Genomic DNA, 23,673 nt, shown 5'->3' on the forward strand with positions numbered 1-23,673 from the left:
TCCCCTGGGAGGTGTCCAGAGCTCCTCCAGTGTGCTCCAGACCTCTGCCATCTTGGAAACAGAGGTGCTGCTGGCACACTGGACTGCTCTGAGTGGCCAGTGCCACCAGGTGACGTCAGAGACTCCTGCTGATAGGCTCCTTCAGGTGTTAGTAGCCTTTCCTCTCTCCTAGGTAGCCAAACCCTCTTTTCTGGCTATTTAGGGTCTCTGTCTCTGGGGAAACTTCAGATAACGAATGCATGAGCTCAGCCGAGTTCCTCTGCATCTCCCTCTTCACCTTCTGATAAGGAATCGACCGCTGACCGCGCTGGAAGCCTGCAAACCTGCAACATAGTAGCAAAGACGACTACTGCAACTCTGTAACGCTGATCCTGCCGCCTTCTCGACTGTTTTCCTGCTTGTGCATGCTGTGGGGGTAGCCTGCCTCCTCTCTGCACCAGAAGCTCCGAAGAAATCTCCCGTGGGTCGACGGAATCTTCCCCCTGCAACCGCAGGCACCAAAAAGCTGCATTACCGGTCCCTTGGGTCTCCTCTCAGCACGACGAGCGAGGTCCCTCGAATCCAGCAACGCTGTCCAAGTGACCCCCACAGTCCAGTGACTCTTCAGCCCAAGTTTGGTGGAGGTAAGTCCTTGCCTCACCTCGCTGGGCTGCATTGCTGGGAACCGCGACTTTGCAGCTACTCCGGCCCCTGTGCACTTCCGGCGGAAATCCTTCGTGCACAGCCAAGCCTGGGTCCACGGCACTCTAACCTGCATTGCACGACTTTCTAAGTTGGTCTCCGGCGACGTGGGACTCCTTTGTGCAACTTCGGCGAGCACCGTTTCACGCATCCTCGTAGTGCCTGTTTCTGGCACTTCTCCGGGTGCTACCTGCTTCAGTGAGGGCTCTTTGTCTTGCTCGACGTCCCCTCTCTCTGCAGGTCCAATTTGCGACCTCCTGGTCCCTCCTGGGCCCCAGCAGCATCCAAAAACGCCAAACGCACGATTTGCGTGTAGCAAGGCTTGTTGGCGTCTTTCCGGCGGGAAAACACTTCTGCACGACTCTCCAAGGCGAGAGGGATCCGTCCACCAAAGGGGAAGTCTCTAGCCCTTTTCGTTCCTGCAGAAACCTCAGCTTCTTCTGTCCAGTCGAAGCTTCTTTGCACCCGCAGCTGGCATTTCCTGGGCATCTGCCCATCTCCGACTTGCTTGTGACTTTTGGACTTGGTCCCCTTGTTCCACAGGTACCCTAGATTGGAAATCCACAGTTGTTGCATTGCTGGTTTGTGTCTTTCCTGCATTATTCCTCTAACACGACTATTTTGTCCTTAGGGGAACTTTAGTGCACTTTGCACTCACCTTTCAGGGTCTTGGGGAGGGTTATTTTTCTAACTCTCACTATTTTCTAATAGTCCCAGCGACCCTCTACAAGGTCACATAGGTTTGGGGTCCATTCGTGGTTCGCATTCCACTTCTGGAGTATATGGTTTGTGTTGCCCCTATCCCTATGTTTCCCCATTGCATCCTATTGTAACTATACATTGTTTGCACTGTTTTCTAAGACTATACTGCATATTTTTGCTATTGTGTATATATATCTTGTGTATATTTCCTATCCTCTCACTGAGGGTACACTCTAAGATACTTTGGCATATTGTCATAAAAATAAAGTACCTTTATTTTTAGTATAACTGTGTATTGTGTTTTCTTATGATATTGTGCATATGACACTAAGTGGTACTGTAGTAGCTTCACACGTCTCCTAGTTCAGCCTAAGCTGCTCTGCTAAGCTACCATTATCTATCAGCCTAAGCTGCTAGACACCCTATACACTAATAAGGGATAACTGGGCCTGGTGCAAGGTGCAAGTACCACTTGGTACTCACTACAAGCCAGTCCAGCCTCCTACATTGGTTGTGCAGTGGTGGGATAAGTGCTTGAGACTACTTACCACTCTTGTCATTGTACTTTTCATAAGAGAAAAATATACAAAACAAGGTCAGTGTATATACACATAGCCAAAATGTTTTGCATTTCCTCTTTTCACTCTTTTCTAAGGGCTGAAAAGTACTTCTAAACTTTCAAAAAGTTCTTAAAAGTTTAAAAAGTTTTTTCTGTCTTTCCAAAAAGTTCTGAAAACTTTTTTCTCTTTTTCTATCACTTTAACTCTCTCTAAAAAATGTCTGGCACAGGAAAAAATGTTGAACTGTCCAAACTTGCATATGATCACCTTAGCTGGAAAGGAGCAAGGAGTCTCTGCATAGAGAGAGGTTAGAGTGTAGGGAAGAATCCTTCCTTAGAACTGTTAATTAATATGCTTAGAGTACAGGATAAGGCCATAAGTGCCCAATCTGTAGAAAAAGTAGCTAATGGTTCTCAATCTGATCCAGGGACCCCCCCAGGAAAAGGTTCAGGAAAGAAACTTCTCAGCCTGCCCATTACTAGACAGTCTAGCATATTTGGTACAGAGGTTGAATCACACCATACTGATGGTGTGCTCTCACATTATGCTGGTAGCCAAGCTGTTAGGGTGCCCTCTGTAAGGGACAGGTCTCCTTCTGTTCATTCCCATCATACCTCTGTATCTAGAAATGTCCCTCCCACCCACCCTGATGACAGATTGTTAGAAAGGGAGCTCAATAGATTGAGAGTGGAACAAACCAGACTGAAGCTCAAGAAGCAACAGCTGGATTTGGATAGACAGTCTTTAGAAATAGAGAGGGAAAGACAGAAATTGGGTTTAGATACCCATGGTGGCAGCAGCAGTATTCCCCATAGTCATCCTGCAAAAGAGCATGATTCCAGGAATCTGCACAAGATAGTTCCCCCTTATAAGGAGGGGGATGACATTAACAAGTGGTTTGCTGCACTTGAGAGGGCCTGTGCTGTACAGGATGTCCCTCAAAAGCAGTGGGCTGCTATCCTATGGCTATCATTTAGTGGAAAAGGTAGGGATAGGCTCCTTACAGTGAAAGAAAATGATGCCAATAATTTCCAAGTTCTTAAGAATGCACTCCTGGATGGTTATGGCTTAACCACTGAACAGTACAGGATAAAGTTCAGAGAGACCAAAAAGGAGTCTTCACAAGACTGGGTTGATTTCATTGACCAGGCAGTGAAGGCCTTGGAGGGGTGGTTACATGGCAGTAAAGTTACTGATTATGAAAGCCTGTATAACACAATCCTGAGAGAGCATATACTTAATAATTGTGTGTCTGATTTGTTGCACCAGTACCTGGTAGACTCTGATCTGACCTCTCCCCAAGAATTGGGAAAGAAGGCAGACAAATGGGTCAGAACAAGGGTGAACAGAAAAGTTCATACAGGGGGTGACAAAGATGGCAATAAGAAGAAAGATGGTGAAAAATCTCAAGATAAGCATGGGGATAAGGGTAAAACCAAAGATCCCACTTCAAATCTTAAACACTCTTCAGAGGGTGGGGATAAAACAAATTCTTCCTCTTCTTCCCAACCTGCACACATTAAAAAGCCTTGGTGCTTTGTGTGTAAAAACAGAGGCCATAGGCCAGGGGATAAGTCCTGTCCAGGTAAACCCCCTGAGCCTACCACCACTAATACATCAAGCTCTAGTGCCCCTAGCAGTAGTGGTACTAGTGGTGGGACTGCTGGCAACAGTCAAGCAAAGGGTGTAGTTGGGTTCACTTATGGGTCCATAGTGGAAACTGATGTAATCAGTCCCAAGACAGTTTCTGTCACACCTAGTGGCACTGGCCTTGCCACACTGGCTGCTTGTCCCCTTACAATGGATAAGTACAGGCAGACAGTTTCAATAAATGGTGTTGAGGCCTTGGCCTACAGGGACACAGGTGCCAGTTTCACTTTGGTGACTGAAAACCTAGTGCCTCCTGAACAACACATCATTGGACAACAGTATAAGATTATTGATGTCCATAACTCCACTAAGTTTCTTCCCTTAGCTATAATTCAGTTTAGTTGGGGTGGAGTTACTGGCCCTAAGCAGGTGGTGGTATCACCTAGCTTACCTGTAGACTGTCTCTTAGGTAATGACCTAGAGGCCTCAGGTTGGGCTGATGTAGAGTTTTATGCCCATGCAGCCATGCTGGGCATCCCTGAGGAATTGTTCCCTCTCATTTCAAGTGAAATGAAAAAGCAAAGGAGAGAAGGCCTGAAAACTCAGGATCCCTCTCCATCAACAGGTAAAAAGGGTATCACAGTATCCCCTAACCACCCTACCATTCAGGATACTATTCCTGTGGTGGGAGAAACCTCTCCTGGGGTGGCACCTGTTCCAAGGGAATCATCAGTTGGCAAAACTGTACTCCCTGAGGTGGAAGTACCTCTCTGTGGGATAACTAACATTGGTGAGAAAAAGAGCACCATTTTAGTTAACATGGAGCATCCCTCCAACCCTCCCAGAGAAACTTTAGTGCAGAAACCCTGCACTGCCTCACAACACTTAGGACAGCATCCCTGCCCTAGTGTGGAGCTGATAGGACAGCATCCCTGCCCTGCTCCAACCCAAGAGAAACAGCATCCCTGTTCTCTCTTCCAGCCATATGGACAAAGTTTTTGCCCAGCTATGGCTTTACTGAGACAGCATCCCTGTCTGGCATTTCCATCACTACAAATAGGTTCAGTGGACAATTCCAACTACTCTAAACTAAAACTTACTGATAGAAACTCTGAAAATACATCTTCACATTGTTGCTTAGCTAAAAAACTTCAAACAGGGTGGTTTACATCCCCACAGGGAAGTAACCATATAGTGGATGATAAAGGGAGTAACCAGTCTATTGCAGAGCTACTCTCTACTTATCACCACTTAGACAATAAAGTCTCAACTGGCCAAGGTTAGCCTTATTGTCCTTCGTTTGGGGGGGGGGTTGTGTGAGAAAGTAGCCTCTTTCTAGCCTTGTTACCCCCACTTTTGGCCTGTTTGTGAGTGTATGTCAGGGTGTTTGTCACTGTTTTCACTGTCTCACTGGGATCCTGATAGCCAGGCCTCAGTGCTCATAGTGAAAACACTATGTTTTCAGTATGTTTGTTATGTGTCACTGGGATCCTGCTAGTCAGGGCCCCAGTGCTCATAAGGTTGTGGCCTATATGTATGTGTCACTGGGACCCTGTCACACAGGACCCCAGTGCTCATAGGTGTGCATGTATGTGTTCCCTGTGTGGTGCCTAACTGTCTCACTGAGGCTCTGCTAACCAGAACCTCAGTGGTTATGCTCTCTCATTACTTTCAAATTGTCACTGACAGGCTAGTGACCATTTTTACCAATTTACATTGGCTTACTGGAACACCCTTATAATTCCCTAGTATATGGTACTGAGGTACCCAGGGTATTGGGGTTCCAGGAGATCCCTATGGGCTGCAGCATTCCTTTTGCCACCCATAGGGAGCTCTGACAATTCTTACACAGGCCTGCCACTGCAGCCTGAGTGAAATAACGTCCACGTTATTTCACAGCCATTTTACACTGCACTTAAGTAACTTATAAGTCACCTATATGTCTAACCTTTACCTGGTAAAGGTTAGGTGCAAAGTTACTTAGTGTGAGGGCACCCTGGCACTAGCCAAGGTGCCCCCACATTGTTCAGAGCCAATTCACTGAACTTTGTGAGTGCGGGGACACCATTACACGCGTGCACTACATATAGGTCACTACCTATATGTAGCTTCACCATGGTAACTCCGAATATGGCCATGTAACATGTCTATGATCATGGAATTGCCCCCTCTATGCCATCCTGGCATTGTTGGTACAAATCCATGATCCCAGTGGTCTGTAGCACAGACCCTGGTACTGCCAGACTGCCCTTCCTGGGGTTTCACTGCAGCTGCTGCTGCTGCCAACCCCTCAGACAGGCAGCTGCCCTCCTGGGGTCCAGCCAGGCCTGGCCCAGGATGGCAGAACAAAGAACTTCCTCTGAGAGAGGGTGTGACACCCTCTCCCTTTGGAAAATGGTGTGAAGGCAGGGGAGGAGTAGCCTCCCCCAGCCTCTGGAAATGCTTTGTTGGGCACAGAGGTGCCCAATTCTGCATAAGCCAGTCTACACCGGTTCAGGGACCCCTTAGCCCCTGCTCTGGCGCGAAACTGGACAAAGGAAAGGGGAGTGACCACTCCCCTGACCTGCACCTCCCCTGGGAGGTGTCCAGAGCTCCTCCAGTGTGCTCCAGACCTCTGCCATCTTGGAAACAGAGGTGCTGCTGGCACACTGGACTGCTCTGAGTGGCCAGTGCCACCAGGTGACGTCAGAGACTCCTGCTGATAGGCTCCTTCAGGTGTTAGTAGCCTTTCCTCTCTCCTAGGTAGCCAAACCCTCTTTTCTGGCTATTTAGGGACTCTGTCTCTGGGGAAACTTCAGATAACGAATGCATGAGCTCAGCCGAGTTCCTCTGCATCTCCCTCTTCACCTTCTGATAAGGAATCGACCGCTGACCGCGCTGGAAGCCTGCAAACCTGCAACATAGTAGCAAAGACAACTACTGCAACTCTGTAACGCTGATCCTGCCGCCTTCTCGACTGTTTTCCTGCTTGTGCATGCTGTGGGGGTAGCCTGCCTCCTCTCTGCACCAGAAGCTCCGAAGAAATCTCCCGTGGGTCGACGGAATCTTCCCCCTGCAACCGCAGGCACCAAAAAGCTGCATTACCGGTCCCTTGGGTCTCCTCTCAGCACGACGAGCGAGGTCCCTCGAATCCAGCGACGCTGTCCAAGTGACCCCCACAGTCCAGTGACTCTTCAGCCCAAGTTTGGTGGAGGTAAGTCCTTGCCTCACCTCGCTGGGCTGCATTGCTGGGAACCGCGATTTTGCAGCTACTCCGGCCCCTGTGCACTTCCGGCGGAAATCCTTCGTGCACAGCCAAGCCTGGGTCCACGGCACTCTAACCTGCATTGCACGACTTTCTAAGTTGGTCTCCGGCGACGTGGGACTCCTTTGTGCAACTTCGGCGAGCACCGTTTCACGCATCCTCGTAGTGCCTGTTTCTGGCACTTCTCCGGGTGCTACCTGCTTCAGTGAGGGCTCTTTGTCTTGCTCGACGTCCCCTCTCTCTGCAGGTCCAATTTGCGACCTCCTGGTCCCTCCTGGGCCCCAGCAGCGTCCAAAAACGCCAAACGCACGATTTGCGTGTAGCAAGGCTTGTTGGCGTCTTTCCGGCGGGAAAACACTTCTGCACGACTCTCCAAGGCGAGAGGGATCCGTCCACCAAAGGGGAAGTCTCTAGCCCTTTTCGTTCCTGCAGAAACCTCAGCTTCTTCTGTCCAGTCGAAGCTTCTTTGCACCCGCAGCTGGCATTTCCTGGGCATCTGCCCATCTCCGACTTGCTTGTGACTTTTGGACTTGGTCCCCTTGTTCCACAGGTACCCTAGATTGGAAATCCACAGTTGTTGCATTGCTGGTTTGTGTCTTTCCTGCATTATTCCTCTAACACGACTATTTTGTCCTTAGGGGAACTTTAGTGCACTTTGCACTCACCTTTCAGGGTCTTGGGGAGGGTTATTTTTCTAACTCTCACTATTTTCTAATAGTCCCAGCGACCCTCTACAAGGTCACATAGGTTTGGGGTCCATTCGTGGTTCGCATTCCACTTCTGGAGTATATGGTTTGTGTTGCCCCTATCCCTATGTTTCCCCATTGCATCCTATTGTAACTATACATTGTTTGCACTGTTTTCTAAGACTATACTGCATATTTTTGCTATTGTGTATATATATCTTGTGTATATTTCCTATCCTCTCACTGAGGGTACACTCTAAGATACTTTGGCATATTGTCATAAAAATAAAGTACCTTTATTTTTAGTATAACTGTGTATTGTGTTTTCTTATGATATTGTGCATATGACACTAAGTGGTACTGTAGTAGCTTCACACGTCTCCTAGTTCAGCCTAAGCTGCTCTGCTAAACTACCATTATCTATCAGCCTAAGCTGCTAGACACCCTATACACTAATAAGGGATAACTGGGCCTGGTGCAAGGTGCAAGTACCCCTTGGTACTCACTACAAGCCAGTCCAGCCTCCTACAGCTCGTATCAGATTCATCAAAGCAGGGCTGTGCGAAATTCGCATAATTTGCTTTCACGCAAGTACTTTAAATTTCAGCAAAATTATTCGGAATTCTGAGTTATTACGCAAAATGCAAATGTACCATGTTCACAACAGTTTAGCTTAAAATATGTCCTCACATCAATTTTTGACGCAAGGCCACATTTCAAGTTAAAAAAAAGTCAAAAACAAAAGGACCATGAATAACAGATGCTCAGGTTCTGTTTTTCCAGTGCATTCACAGTATTTTCTTTACAGTGAATGGCACATTCACAGTGAATTTTTTATCATGAAGGCCATACAATTACGCGATGTGGCATACTGACACAGTTTCAGGAATTGTGGGTAACAAGCATAACGCAGAACTTACAAAATTATGTGAAATATGTCAGCGTACCTTTATGTTCACCCAGGCTAAAAGCGTGCTGACATATACCCATCCTGAAGTGGATACAGAAGGAATAACTTTTCCTGCACCTCAAGGCCTTTTTTCTAAGGTCACTTTCAGTTGTTCCCTTGGGGTTGTCTGAGATACTTTTTACTTTCCAGAGTTTCATGGCCAAATCATTATAGCTGTAGTTTTCTTGCGCTTGCTTTGATGGCGTTTTGATCTTCGGCAACAGTGTAAGAATACCTCAGCCATCTGCAGATCATTTAAAAAATCTCTATTCTGATTGATTAGTCAATAACATTACAGTTGTATTAAGCACGTGAATCAGTTCAAATTATGTGGTACGAGAATCAGCTCCTAGAACTTTAGTCACCGATAGTACAAAAAATCCAAACATATCAAGATTTCTTCATTCAAATACACTAATCTCTCACCTGCCCAGTCGATTATTTCACCTTTCATCATGTTCCTTTCCATTTTCTCAATAAGAGAAATAAGTCTTGAAAAAAGGGAACACAAAATGCTCACCCCTATACCCTTCCCTCATGCTGCAGTTATTTCATGGAAATACAGATAAAGAACCTTCCTCCTCAGTTTTGTAGAAAAGGATCAGAAATGTCCTCAAAATGTGCTTGTTTGTCATTTTGTTTATGATTGATCTTTCCATAATATTTCAAAGAAAATATAACTTTCTGTCAGGTATTACAAGTTGGGATTGCTGGGGTCCTCCACAGGCTAAGATGCCAACTTTTGCCACAGCCAGACCAGTGAAGTGCAAAACCAATGCCGAAGCCTGGTATGAAATTTCTGGGATATCAAGTGTGCCAGTAAGACCACCTGTATGGAAAGAGGTCCTGTCAATACCAAGTTCAATTGCATGTGTGGTCCCTAAAATGGCTGACTACTAATGTTTTACCTTCAAATATTCCCATAGTATTTCAATGATATCACACCCCAGTGTACACATTGCCAACATATTGAAGTAGTGCTAAGTTTTACTGCCAGCAGCCTGGAAGGGACCGATTCTAGTGATGTACGATTTAAAAAAAATCAAGATTTAATTTGGGCCACTCTTGTCCCTTTTTCTTGATTCAGAGCAGTGCCATTTCAATCATTATTTGAAAACTCCGATGACAATCGATATTCCCACCAGACTATGAGATAACTAACCATAGCATGTGAGAATAAATGATCTATAAGAACGTGCATACGCCAAACCCCCTCCCCTAAATTTGTATATGGAAAGCCAAGGATGACAGAGTGATTTGAATTAATTGTGGATGAGCCCCGTAATCGTCATAGTACGCACCATTAGCAACGATGCAATCATCGATATTTCTAGAACTATAATCGTGGTAGATGGATTTCTCCTCTTAGTTTGGAAAATGAGTTCCAGGTACCAGTGGATAATAAAATGTTTATTGTTAGAATGCCTTTCTATTTCACAGTTTCCAGAGAATATGTGATCCATCTATCAGTATTGACGACTTCTGCATAATGCTGCACTGTCATGTATCCTGTCATTAACTTTTAATTTCTTGTGTGCCCTATGTCAAACATACATTGAAAAATGTATTATGGGAATGGTGTCTTCCCTCGTTCTTGTTTTTTTAATATTATTGAGATGCAGTTCCCCTTTGTATTTGATGACAGCTCTTTCCATAAGAACCTACACCAGGTATTCCAATGGACAAAAGGAGCATGTGCGTAGTCTGGCCAGCTGACAGCTCTCCAATATGATTCCATGTGGGGTAGACTCAGGCCTCCAGTGATCATGGCTGCAATAAATTTCGATATTTTCAATCTAGGTCCTGAGCCCATTCCAAATTAAAGTTGTATTCTGTCCCTTGACGATCTTTTAAATAGAATTATGGCAAATAGAGAGTTAATTGAGGGACATGTTTATTTTCACAAATTATGCTACGCCCTACATGGAGATCTGCAATTGAGTCCACATCGATATGCTGTTTGTCAGTCTGTTTAATAATGGTGATACGTAATCTTGAATCATATTCTCTAACCCCCTCTTAACCACAGTGAGCAGAAATTTGAGGTAGGAATTTAGCCATGCAAAAGGTGTATCCCCAATTGAAATCTTAGTGGTGCATTTGGTCAGCAGCACAGTTCACATTTTGTCCAATTCTTTATAAAGCCTGAACGTTGGTAGAAGATTGAGATATAAAATTAGGAAAAGATGTTGCTGACATCACTAATACATTATCAGCACAGAACATCACTTTTTGTTCTCCTGCCAGAGCCTCTACTTCCTGTATATCATCATTCTGGTTAATTGCCACTGCCAAGGGTTCCTGAGCCAGCGGGAACAGAATTGAGAAGGGCAGGCAGTTTTCTTCTTCTCAACATCTTGAAAGGACGAGATAAGAAGCCCATGCAATTTACTATGACAGAGGGGTCTTTGGTAAAACTAACCCATCTTATCGATAAAATCTACTCCTAGGCCTAAGCGGCTTTTCTGATATCCCGAACAAGTAGCCCCACTCTACACAAAGGGCTTTTTGGCATCTATGAAAACTACCAATTTATAGTCAAGTTCACCTTTTATCTTCAACAGAGCAAGTAAAATAATTCTTAACAGCATGCTGGAAGAGAGGCCACGTACAAAAACTACTTGTGAAGGGTGTATTAAATGTGGTGTAACTCTTTTTAACCTATTTGCCAATACCTTTGCAAGGAATTTCACATCTATATTTAACAATGATATATGCCAATTGATAGCACATTGTAGAGGGTTTTTATCAGGTTAATGGGTCAAAGATATTCTAGCATTATTAAGTTCAGTATATGAGCCATCAGTTTCGCCTGTGTCACTGAAAACCTTACTAGGAAAGAAAAACAAGCATCCTGGGACTGGTTTCAGGGTATCGCCCTTCATCAGCCAGGTCCTTGGGTGACGTGGCGGGCAAAGTTACGATGGATTAAATCCAGATCTGTTACTGGGGGTGAGTGTTTGAAAAGTTTCAACACTATGTCCATCATCCTTTTGTGTTGCTAAAGTTGCACTAAGTGGGAGGGTATGCCCAGACGTGGGTGCCTTGCTCACTGCGCCACTGGATTCAAGCTAGCCTGGCTGATAAAGGGTGATATCCTAAAACCAGTGCCAGGATTCTTATTCCCTGTCCAGGGAGGACCTGGCCTGGCAGTTCGGGCTGGACTGTTCCCATGGGGAACAGGGTCAAGGCTGATTTGCATATGGCTGGGTCCAAACTGGGGTGACGTGGCGAGCAAAATAAGGATGGATCAAACCCAGATCTGTAACTGAAAAGTTTCAACACTCAGTCCATCATTTTATTTTGTTTTGTGTTGATGATGGAACCTTGCTCATTCAGAAAGCATTTCTGGGAGAGAGTGAAGCCTTCACCTCTGAAACATATGTAGCTCCGGTTCTTTTGCGGAAGATATGCACTACTGTGCAAATGCTGTATCTGTCTGCTCATATTCATGTAATATTTGTTCTGTGAGGAAAGGAAACTTAAATTCCTGATGCATATGCCATACCTCCTTTGCGAGGAAGGGAAGTTTGCACTTCTCATGCACATGTAGTACCTGTGGTGGAAAAGAGTGAAGCTTGCACTTATGATGTCCGTGTGGTAATTACCAGTATCAGCAGTGCAAGGTTCCTGCATACAACACAGACTCTTGCACAACTCTTCTGCCACAAAATTTAAACTACTTTTGAAGTTTGCAATGATTAATTCCAAAGCAATCAGAGGCAGTCACCAGTGAAACTTTCCAATGTACCCCACACAGGAAAATATGTCTCTTTTCTGGTGTCTTTAGACCACACCCACTGGTATTATGTGCAAGGTAATGTAACTGATGTGGTAGATTTGGCCAAATTATGAAGCACGGAAAGGTAAATTATGTGGCGTAATGCAGCACATTTTGAATAATTATTCACTATTTTGTCATTTTTATGGGCGAGCGCAAAGTGCTCCACCCATTCCGTAATCTCTCTTTTGGCTTCAAACTACGCCCATGCCATGTCAGTCACTTACATTGGTTCGTGGGCTTGTCTTTTAAAAGCGGCTTGCTTTCATTTGTGAAAGGCATGCATACGTTATGCCTTTTCCGGTGTTTAGCCCAACTACACAGCACCGGTAAAGTACTAAAAACATACGAGGCTCGATGTTTTCAGCCTGGGGTCCGGACTACTTTATCTGTTTATTTTCCACGCAGTGCGATCGCACTGCATTTTAAATAGCGCGATCACGCTGCGTTTTTTTGTTTTACAACGCTAATAGCTCTAACTCGAACAAATGCGAGACCCGTTGCATTGAAAATGCTTGTTGCACATGTTAACACCTTATCGGCAAATGTTTCACCTCATTAATTTCCGTTTAACCCCAAAATAAAGCAATCAGCAACTGAAAAGAGACTTGCATCTTCATGCTATTGCATGGTAACCTGAGTGGTAGCGGTTTTAGTATATTTTGATCCATGTGACCTAGAAACAATTTTTTGTTAAAATTCTGAAAATTATGAGGAAGATAATTATGTGGCAAGTGCGGCAAATCCATATTTATGCATAAAATATCAAGGCAGAACAGAGTAATTCAAGTGGTCCTGCCTTAGCCTTATTTTATTTTTATTTTTTATTTTCAGTGACCATAAAAGTTAAAATAAGAAAACAGAAAACATGCTGCAATCTAAACGTGGCAGTCAAAGCCTTGAAATATATATATATATATATTTTAAATTAACCTTAGCACATAATTTAAATAAAACAGTAGAGGAGGCAGGCATCTTTAAAAAAAAATGGAACATACAACTCATGTTGGTATAAAAAAAACGGACTATCGGCTCTAAATTACAAACTTAAAACACACAAGGATGGCTAATGAATAAAGAGTGTGAAGAAAAAAGCACTGCCAGAGTAAAGTACCATTCCTGGCAGTGAAGTGCACTCCTTTTTAGCAGCCCAGCTTACCCGCACTATGTGAAATGAAATACATAATGGCGTCTATATACACGGGAACAAGAGGGTTTCTTCCAGTTCAGCTTTTCATGTGTCTTCACCAGAGCACTATATTCCGTGGGGCGCACCTCAGACAGGCCCACCACCCGTCAGTTCATATTTACCCTTGAAACTCAATGGCACAAACCTGGCATCTGCTTCACTGTAATATTCCCGGGCAACGATGTCCTCAAAGAGCTCACCACCCGTCACGCTGTGTCAAGAAATCAGAAACAATGCACATGTTATCAAGGAAAAAAGGAAACATGACACCATCGTGCACTGTGTGGATGAAAGAGAAAACACAGGTAAAACCAAGCAAAGACGACGATGAAAGAGAACCACATCAACAAGCAGGCGTTTGGGCAACAAAAGACAACCAAAAGAACCCGCGTGGTATTACAGAGGAAAATGCTAGAGTCATTGTGCACATGGACCATGACTAAGCATTACAGGTGCTAGCAAGCTCTGCGGTGTGGATGTTGAGCCACAAATACCAGCACGCAGCGACGAAGAACTACAGGTGCCTGCAAGGGGTAGATTGACAATCAGCCATAACGGAGTAATATCCAACTGGCTAGTTGGTCATTTGCTACAAACTTTTAGGGCCACTTCCCTGCTGATCTATGTCAGGTCCCCTGCTAGTTTTGAGCCCTTCACTGCAGGCGACTGCATAAATCCTTACCAGCGTTACTAAAGGTGTATGTAAGAGGTGTGATCAGGAATAATAAACTCAAACCTATGCAAACATGCAACAGTGGTGCCACTTCTTATAGTAAATAACTACAGACTGGCCTTACTGTTACCTCTACCCACTGGAAGTCTGGAAAAACAAGTCAATAGGTAATTATACACCTATCTTCTTATGTTATGTTATGTTATGTTATGTTGCTTTGTATAGTGCACTAATAACCCAGGAGGGTTTCCAGGCGCTTGAATCCAAATCTCTCTTTGACCAATCCAGCTTCCACAGCAACATATTATAGACATTGCATTACTTGTTGAGAATCTTCGAGCTATTCCAGACCAGGGAGGTTCTGCTACCCCGATCTTAGAATTATATTTTGCCTTCAACACACTCTGTCCCATTATCCTTAATCATCTCCTCAGTATATGCATTTGGGAAACTGGCCTCATCTGGCTATAATCTTTTTTATTTAATAGGTCACAATCAGTTTCTCTGTCCTCTTTCAGTTCTTCTACTTCTGCCAGTTCATGCAGTGTCCCAAGGGGCTCTTCTTTCACCTAACTTTGTTTAACATTTACACGGCTGAACTGTTTGCTCTGGTTCACTCATTTGGCGTCAGTATCATGTCTGATGACTCCCAAATCATTGAGTCCTTGTCTGATACCTTTCCTTTTACTTATAAAAAAATCTGTGTATGTATGTTATCAGTTGCCAAATGGAAGTCAATCCAATTTTCCTAAATTAAATAATAAGGCAGAGATTTTCTTATTCGGTATGCAACCCTCTAACTGGTCAAAGCTTTGGCGGCCTTCTGAATTAGGATAGCCTCCTGCACCAGCCACTGCTGGTAATCTAGTAATAATTGAGATGTGTGATTTCACCCCAATCTGAATTTCACCACTCAAGACTCCCACTTTCATGCAACTTGCTTCTCCCTACTTTAAGAAATGACATTCATTTACTCCCTGTATCTGCTTGGAAGACTGTAGTTCAAGTACCAGTTACTTCTCATCTTGAATGTGGTAACCCACTTTACCTAGGGTTACATGAAGACTTGCTGCAATGATACCAGGGGCCCTATTACACATACAGTGCACTTTCTCTGTTTGCACCTGGTGCCCCTCTTTTAAAGTGCACTCTGCGCAAAAAGAGTTGGTACGGCCTATGACACTGAATGCGCTGCCCCCAAGGCAGCTGCAAACTCGTGCTGCCCCGGGGGTAGCACATTCAGGTGAAAAATAGAGCGGCTTTGAAGCAACCGCTCCGTGTTTCACTGTGTGGGCAGTAACTCTTCTGTACTTTTAAGGGGGATCAGAGAGCCGCTTGCAGGTGGATGCAGTGAGTGACTGCACTAGGCATGGGTGGAGTTCACAGAGCTTCAAGTGCCGAAACAACTGCGCCAGATAACGCAGAGTTCCGCGAGCAGCAGTCACTCTGATTTTCAGCACTAGGAGTTTCTTCTGTGCTGTAAAATCAGCACAAACTGCATCACGCGGAGTGCCAGAGGGTGCTAACTACTTTCTGCTGCTTGAGTAGATTTTCTACTCGAGAGGCAGCTTCCTCAATGTGAGCAGCAGCTTTCTCAATGTGAGCGGTAGTGACCTAAAGCGACCGTCCGCATTCAGAAATCGCACTCGCCAACTTAGTGATTTTTCTCAATCGCGCTCACCAACTTAACATTGCCGAGCCGGCTGAGAAAAAAAACATTGCTTCGCGGACTTTTGCACAACTCCGCACAGAGCACGTAATAGAGAAAACTCTACAAACTCCACCAGTGAAGCGGAATTCTTTGCCACCCATAGACTGCACTCATCTGCAAGGTGAGGTTTGGGGGATCCATAGGACCGTCTTTTCCCTACTCAGAAGGCTGCAATCAGGTGCGCACTGACAACGGCCGCCTTGTAGTTGTAATAAACATTCTCAGTGTACCTCCTAACAGCTTCTTTGCCTCTGCGCTCACATCTATAACAAGGCCCAGGTCCAGAGACAAAGGGATTCTTTTATATGCATAGGGTAACACCCTCATAGAAATGAGGGAACAACCTCTGGTTATAGCGCTGGCGCTATATGTGTGCCAATGCTATCTGTACTACCGAAAGGGCCACATCTGCAGTCCTCGCTGTAATACCAAAGTACCCCTGGGGCACGCAAAGTGGGCGCACATGACCATTGCGCCCGAGGCATTTTGTATACCACGACCCCAGGTATTCCCATATGCAGCATCTTGTCTCCTCCTGAAATTCCTCTACTGTCAGTCAATGTCAGCCCATCTCAATGATATACACTGGTTTCCTATAAGAAAATGTTCCATCTTCAAAGCACTCTGCCTCGCTTACAGGGCATTTTCTAAGATAGGGCCTTCTTAAAGCCTGAATTTAATTCATCCATACGATCCTACTCACTCGTTGCAATCTGCCTGTTGTAACTTGGTGAGCATCCTGTCTTTCTAATACAGCCAGGCTGGAGGATTCTCATTTTCCTACCTGTTCTTTAAACACTGCAACTCCAGTGGAACTAAGCCTCACACCTTCCACATCCTTGTTCAGGAACAAACTTAATATTAATATTAAACAAACTTAAACCTCGTCAAACTCTCTCTTCAAACTGAAGTAAAAATCTCTGTCTGAAGACTTTCCTTATCTCCAGGATGTCGTGATTTTGGTAACAGCTGCACTTTATAAATTCTTATTATATCATATCATATTATACGTCCGAAGTTTTAAGGTTATATGTGAACATGAGGTCAAGTATGATCCCACCTGTATTTTTAGGTGGCACAACACCTGGTTGAAGCTAATGGTTTGCCTATTTTTGTGGGGGTTGATAGCATGTTTGTCATCAGGACTTTTGACTCAGAGGTTAATCTTTCGCATAAGAATTTTGTTGTCTTTTGTGTGTAAGTGGGGGGGAGTGTCCTGGGGTGATGAGTGCTACTGGGGATTATTGGTGCAATGGGCAGCTGTGCACTCAAGGGACTAGAATTGTGAACCAGTAAGCAAGACAGTGCAGTTGTGTAGGCTAGATTTGTTCATCCTCACAGTCATGTTTTTAGTGGCTAGGACCTCTTATAATGACAAAGAAGTGAGAGACTGGATTACCAACCCAATCCAATCTGGTTGTGTGTACAATGTGTCCTGGTAGAGAAATAATCATTTTCAATATGTCACATCCTTCCTTCTGTGAGCAGTGGTATGGACCATCACCGCCTCCATGGCTCCAACACCACAACTATTCTTCCTTGTTGTTTCTGTGCTCTGCAACTGAACATGCACTGAATTCCACCACAGCCCACCACTATGTTCTTCTGGATTAAAATGGATTGTACACTGAACATGGATCCATTCAGCCTAGATTTTCTCGTCTTATAATTCATGTTACTATATTGCCTTCCCCACGCTCCTTGGTTTTGCTTTTTTTGCATATTGCAACATAACAGACACCACCCCACGTCTGCTTGGCACTTCTGTGAATCTGCTTTCCAGTCATTCCTTTAAACTTCAATCAACCCGCACTCCCTGCTGCCATAGGCAAGTGAAACAATAAAACACAACCACAAAAAGAAAATACACAGCACACAATGGATGTTCATATTACAGCCATGCAAGCATGAACACGGGTACACAGTGACACGTGTATAAATAGTAAATCACACTACAAATCCATGGTGTTACTTACAGATCGAAAATCAGGTAGTGATGACCTTCCTCGGAAATACTGTCATGGAGCCTCACTGCAGCACAGGAAGAGAAAGGAAATGGTTCCGGGTCACCCATAGCACACGTGCACTCAGAACGTTCAAGGAAGGACAGACGAGGACTCGCCACAGGTAGCAGCTGCTACACCTAACTCGCCCTATGGTAACCTCCCTCATATTTCCTGACATGCCGTGCTCATGTGTTCACATGTGTATTTCGAGCATGCGCCTAAGCTGTGAGAAATCTGAAATATACATGAAAAATGAAAGGGCCCTTTTTGTTTCTCGCGTTCACAACAAACACTGAGCGATATGCTGTACAAAACTGTGCTCAATGTGCGCATACAATAGTTAATGTAGAAAGCTGTTCCTTTTTTATTCATCGCTCACTCTCCATATCTTGGACATACAACGTCTTACATTTTTTTCAATATTAGATTTTATTTTGATAATAGTGCAGCTCTGCATTCAAGCTGCATGCATCAAACACTGGAAACGAGCTGCCGAGGCAGATGCAATACATTAAAATGGAAATATCCTCGCCCTTACAGTTAAACAAAGGTTGGTGTGACATTGAAATGGTTTGAGGCAGAAAGTGTTGCCCTCCAGAAGAAACACAAGATTTCCCATCAAATACCGAATTAATCAGACGAAATGTTGCTGCTAGCACAGAAGTTTAGCAGAGGTGGCCCCTTGACTTTGTATCCAATAAAGGAATCCTGGACATTAGGGTGTACAAGCTGAGACAGGTGAAGGGCCTCACTGATATGCCACCCAAATGAATAGAAAGAAATGGTCTATGTAATGTTTATACATTCTGGACAGTAACATTTTGAGCTACCCTATCAGTGAAGATAATGTATGAGCTAATTCGCTCACATTCCTCGGTGAAAATGAGTTTCTTCTCCAACAAATGAACCTGTCTGAGTTCTTTGTTTTATTTTTTACTTTATTAAATCCACCATATTCTATATTTTAAATTGTGTTCATTCTGAGTGATGCATAAACTGGCCTTGAAGTGGTGGTACCCTTGAGCAAATATTTGCTGTATTCCAAGTACTGAGTGAGCGAATGAGAGATTGACAGTGATGATGGATGTATTCCTGTCAACACTGTGGACATGATCATCCCATCTCATCTTTGTAGCTTCTTTTTTTCTCCCTTCTCCCAGGAAAGAATTTGTGTAATTTCTTGCCTAGGTTGTACTCTCTAAAAAGTGCAGGAATAATCCCCTGATGATCTCACTCTTGCAAGGGAGAAACTATGTACAGAAAGTTGTTTTTTTCCTTCTGAGGCTCAGCCAGCAGCTGAAATGCATATCAACTTCCAGTCCACACCTCTTTTCATGCTTCCTCTAAGTTCTGACTGAAGAATGGTTCCTGATTAGCTGCAATAAAAATCCCGAATGTACTGGCCCGTTGAAGACCTTTAGTGACATAAGCTGTGTGGATTTGTGGTGCTTCCTGAACACTGCACCACATGATACACATCACCTAAAGACAAGGCCAAAGCTTGCAGTGGATTTACCCTTATCTCTACTGCCTGTCAGCAAGATAGACTGCTGTAAGTGGTCATCCGGGGAAAGCAAATTACAGAAGGGCAAATAATTCTGCCTGCATCCTTGCAGGCAGAAATATCAAGGGAGCGACCCTTGACCTGCTGTTGAGGTCAGGAGAAGCTCCCCACGCCACACAGCTCCACCTGTCTGTGCCCGTGTCCTTTTCCCCACCCTCGCTGCTGCTGCGAGTTCGAGGCCCTCCTCCACCCGCAGGCTCCCGCCTGTGCCTCATCCCTGGTGGCCAGTGGTGAGCCGTAAATACTGTGTGTCTGCCTTTGTGTCTGTTATTTCCCTTCTGCCTCTTTACTGTTCTTTTCTCTGTTTTCTTACACCTTTTCTCTGCTTTTTTCACGCTCTCTCTCCGTTCTCCCCTTCGTGGTTCCCGCCGCTGCATCCCCGCCCCCCTGGCTCATCCATTCGTGCTTCCCTCCTGCCTCCCAGCTGCTCCTCCCTCCCACCTCCACGTCTTAATGATGGCCACTGGGCGGCCGCGCGTGGAGGTCGTGCCGCTGGCATGCCAGAGGCAAGCCTGTCTGCGCCCGTCCGTGCCTGGACCGTGCCCAGCACCAGACCCGCTGGCCCCCGCGACCGACCTGTCACCCAATGCTACTACAACGCCAACACTCTCCACGCCCTCAGCGCCGGCCGATCAGCCACCTGCTTCCAGGCCTCACCAAAGCTCACCCACGGTCCTTTCTCCTGCCGGAGCTGCAGCTTCACTATCCCCCGAGCCGCCGCCCAGCCTGCCAGAACCAGACGCAATCACCTTAGATGCATCCTTCTCAACACCTGCTCAGTCCACAAGCACGCCATCGAACTCTGGGACCTTCTCGACTCTTCCTCCCCAGACGTCGCCTTCCTGATGGAGACCTGGATGAACCCATCCTCAGCACCCGATATCGCCATAGCCATCCCGGACGGCTACAAGATCACCCGCAGAGACAGCACCAACAGACCGGGAGGAGGGATCGCCATTGTCCACAGGAACACCATCAGAATCTCTACCAACACCGAAGACACCCTCAGCACCACCGAACACATGCACTTCCAAATCCACATTGATCCTAAGACCACCCTCAGAGGTACCCTCATCTACAGACCCCCCGGACCTCGACCACAGTTCAGTGACTCCATTGCCGACGTCGTCAGCACTCAAGCCCTTGCTTCTCCACACTACATCCTCCTCAGAGACCTGAACTTCCACCTCGAAAACACCAATGACAGCAACTCCACCGCCGTGCTCTCACACAGACAAGAAGAATCCCCAGCAGCATCCATCTGCTACCATCATTTCTCTCACCCAAAAAATCACACAGTAGTTCCGATCCATTATCCACATCTGCACCAGCAATGGACTTAGAAGTCCTATACCGGTATCTTTTCTTACAAGAGTCCACTCTTTGCTTCCACTGCCTGCTTCCTCATCCACGCACCTCTTACTTGCAATGTATTGGTTCCAGGCGACTCCAAGTCCCCTGAGTTCATTCCCTTCGCAACTCCTCGCACAGGATGTCTCACCAAACAGAGATCCTGCATCAGGAAAGACAATGCTTTGCTGTGGCTGAACGGATTTGCCTTGGGTGAAGTCAGGATACTCCACTTCACAGAAGCTAACCAAAGTTTCCTGAATACGTCAAACTTTGCAGAATTATAACTACATATCTTACGCACACCTAGTCTCCTAACCATAGCTAGGGGTTAACCTAATGCCCAATTTTTTGACCTTCTAGATAAATCATGACCTATCAATCCCAATAGCTTACACTGACCACTACCCACAATTGTAAAGTACCAGGAGAACACAGTAGCCCTGAAAGACTACAATGCTTTGATGGCCACCAATAGGAACTTGACTTAAGGGAACTTTAATTCAAACTGCATTATATATTCTTGGACTATGACATTTTCATCACATAACCAGAAAAGCAGACTGCATTAAGAAGCTACCTACCTGTGACTTTAGACTCCTGTACTCTCGAAGCACCATCATAAACATCCATGTTAAAAGCTTTCATCAGTCTGGACAGCACTGGGTCTACGCTTGGTTCTGCATTGTTGTGCAATATTATTGGTTCGCTATAACCTACAAGAGGTGTTCCACATAAGCAAACTGAGGATCGGCTCCAGAGGTGGTCAGTAAATCAGGAAACTGAACCATATTCCTAAAGCTGTCTTCTTGCGTACCTCTTGAAAGCTTGGGTCTTGAGACACTCACATTATGAGTCTAGCGGGTTTTGTTATTTATTTTGTGTGTGAGACTCTGACTGTCACATTAGCTGTGCCTTTATAGTTTGACCAAGATACCCAAAAGAGTCAAGGAGTATTGGGAGACTAACATTCCATTTTAGACTATGCACTCGGTTTCCTGCTCAAAAGGTCGAAAGGAAACACATATACTCTCTCCATTTATACAGCCAGATGGTCCCTAGATCCTTAAGATCTGGGCAAAGTCTAAAATCAGGAAACAGGTAGGACCTTTCAGCAGCTTCCCCTTGCTTTGATTAATCATCAGTTTCCATATGATCATTCACCATGTAGTGGAACCAAAAACTGATGAATTAACATGAGTAAAATGTATAACGCAAATCAAAACCAGAGATTCCATAGGGTCACTCAACAGACATGAGACAGTCAATTTCAAAGACCCGTTTCAGGAACTGATTCATAGGACTACACTAGGATTGGTCAAGGGAACTCAAAACCTATAATCACATGTCAGAGTCAGGTTATGGTTTCCATATGATCACTTAGTGGAATTCAGACTGTCAGCTCAATGGGGTCACTCATGAGAGCCATGATTGAAACTCAGACACTGGACCTAAAGAGAGTTGCTTAATGGAACTTAGACTTTGAGCTTAGAGGGTTTTTTTGGCACACACACCCTGCCTTCCTAGACTCATTTACTAGAACCAGGAATCTCGGACTTCTTATAATCAGAAGCAAAGCAAAATACAAACGCTGTGGGATAGCGTAACTGGATGGACGTAATGCGGAACCAATCAAACATTCACCCCCAGTCACAGATCTGGGTTTAATCCATCCATTATTTTGCTCACCATGCCACCCCAGTTTGAACCCAGCCATATGCAAATCAGTCTTGACCCTGTTCCACATGGGAACAGTCCAGCCCGGACTGCCAGGCCAGGTTCTCCCTGGACCAGAAACAAGCATCCTGGGACCGGTTTCGGGGTTTCACCCCTCCTCAGCCAGGCTAGCTTGAATCCAGTGGCACAGTGAGCCCGGGACCCACGTCTGGGCATACCCGGCGCACTTAGGGCGGCAAAAGCAAAGCAAAATACAAACGCTGTGGGATAGCGTAACTGGATGGACGTAATGCGGAACCAATCAAACATTCACCCCCAGTCACAGATCTGGGTTTAATCCATCCATTATTTTGCTCACCATGCCACCCCAGTTTGAACCCAGCCATATGCAAATCAGTCTTGACCCTGTTCCACATGGGAACAGTCCAGCCCGAACTGCCAGGCCAGGTTCTCCCTGGACCAGAAACAAGCATCCTGGGACCGGTTTCGGGGTTTCACCCCTCCTCAGCCAGGCTAGCTTGAATCCAGTGGCACAGTGAGCCCGGGACCCACGTCTGGGCATACCCGGCGCACTTAGGGCGGCAAAAGCAAAGCAAAATACAAACGCTGTGGGATAGCGTAACTGGATGGACGTAATGCGGAACCAATCAAACATTCACCCCCAGTCACAGATCTGGGTTTAATCCATCCATTATTTTGCTCACCATGCCACCCCAGTTTGAACCCAGCCATATGCAAATCAGTCTTGACCCTGTTCCACATGGGAACAGTCCAGCCCGAACTGCCAGGCCAGGTTCTCCCTGGACCAGAAACAAGCATCCTGGGACCGGTTTCGGGGTTTCACCCCTCCTCAGCCAGGCTAGCTTGAATCCAGTGGCACAGTGAGCCCGGGACCCACGTCTGGGCATACCCGGCGCACTTAGGGCGGCAAAAGCAAAGCAAAATACAAACGCTGTGGGATAGCGTAACTGGATGGACGTAATGCGGAACCAATCAAACATTCACCCCCAGTCACAGATCTGGGTTTAATCCATCCATTATTTTGCTCACCATGCCACCCCAGTTTGAACCCAGCCATATGCAAATCAGTCTTGACCCTGTTCCACATGGGAACAGTCCAGCCCGAACTGCCAGGCCAGGTTCTCCCTGGACCAGAAACAAGCATCCTGGGACCGGTTTCGGGGTTTCACCCCTCCTCAGCCAGGCTAGCTTGAATCCAGTGGCACAGTGAGCCCGGGACCCACGTCTGGGCATACCCGGCGCACTTAGGGCGGCAAAAGCAAAGCAAAATACAAACGCTGTGGGATAGC

The 23,673-nt window shown here is 45.6% G+C and overlaps 1 protein-coding gene across 4 annotated transcripts in view; it reads right to left on the minus strand.

The window, feature by feature from the left end:
• The window catches only part of CAMK2A (calcium/calmodulin dependent protein kinase II alpha), a 448,541-nt gene that overhangs the window by 165,104 nt on the left and 259,764 nt on the right, over positions 1–23,673 (minus strand). For all 4 annotated transcript variants that reach the window (XM_069199537.1, XM_069199539.1, XM_069199538.1 and 1 more), the window contains exons 4-5: positions 17,743–17,797; positions 13,528–13,593 (exon numbers count right to left, since the gene is read on the minus strand). In XM_069199537.1, coding sequence (XP_069055638.1) covers positions 13,528–13,593; positions 17,743–17,797 — 121 coding nt within the window. The remainder of the gene's footprint in view (positions 1–13,527; positions 13,594–17,742; positions 17,798–23,673) is intronic.

The sequence above is a fragment of the Pleurodeles waltl genome, chromosome 7 (genome assembly GCF_031143425.1).
Source record: "Pleurodeles waltl isolate 20211129_DDA chromosome 7, aPleWal1.hap1.20221129, whole genome shotgun sequence".
Classification (NCBI taxonomy): domain Eukaryota; kingdom Metazoa; phylum Chordata; class Amphibia; order Caudata; family Salamandridae; genus Pleurodeles; species Pleurodeles waltl.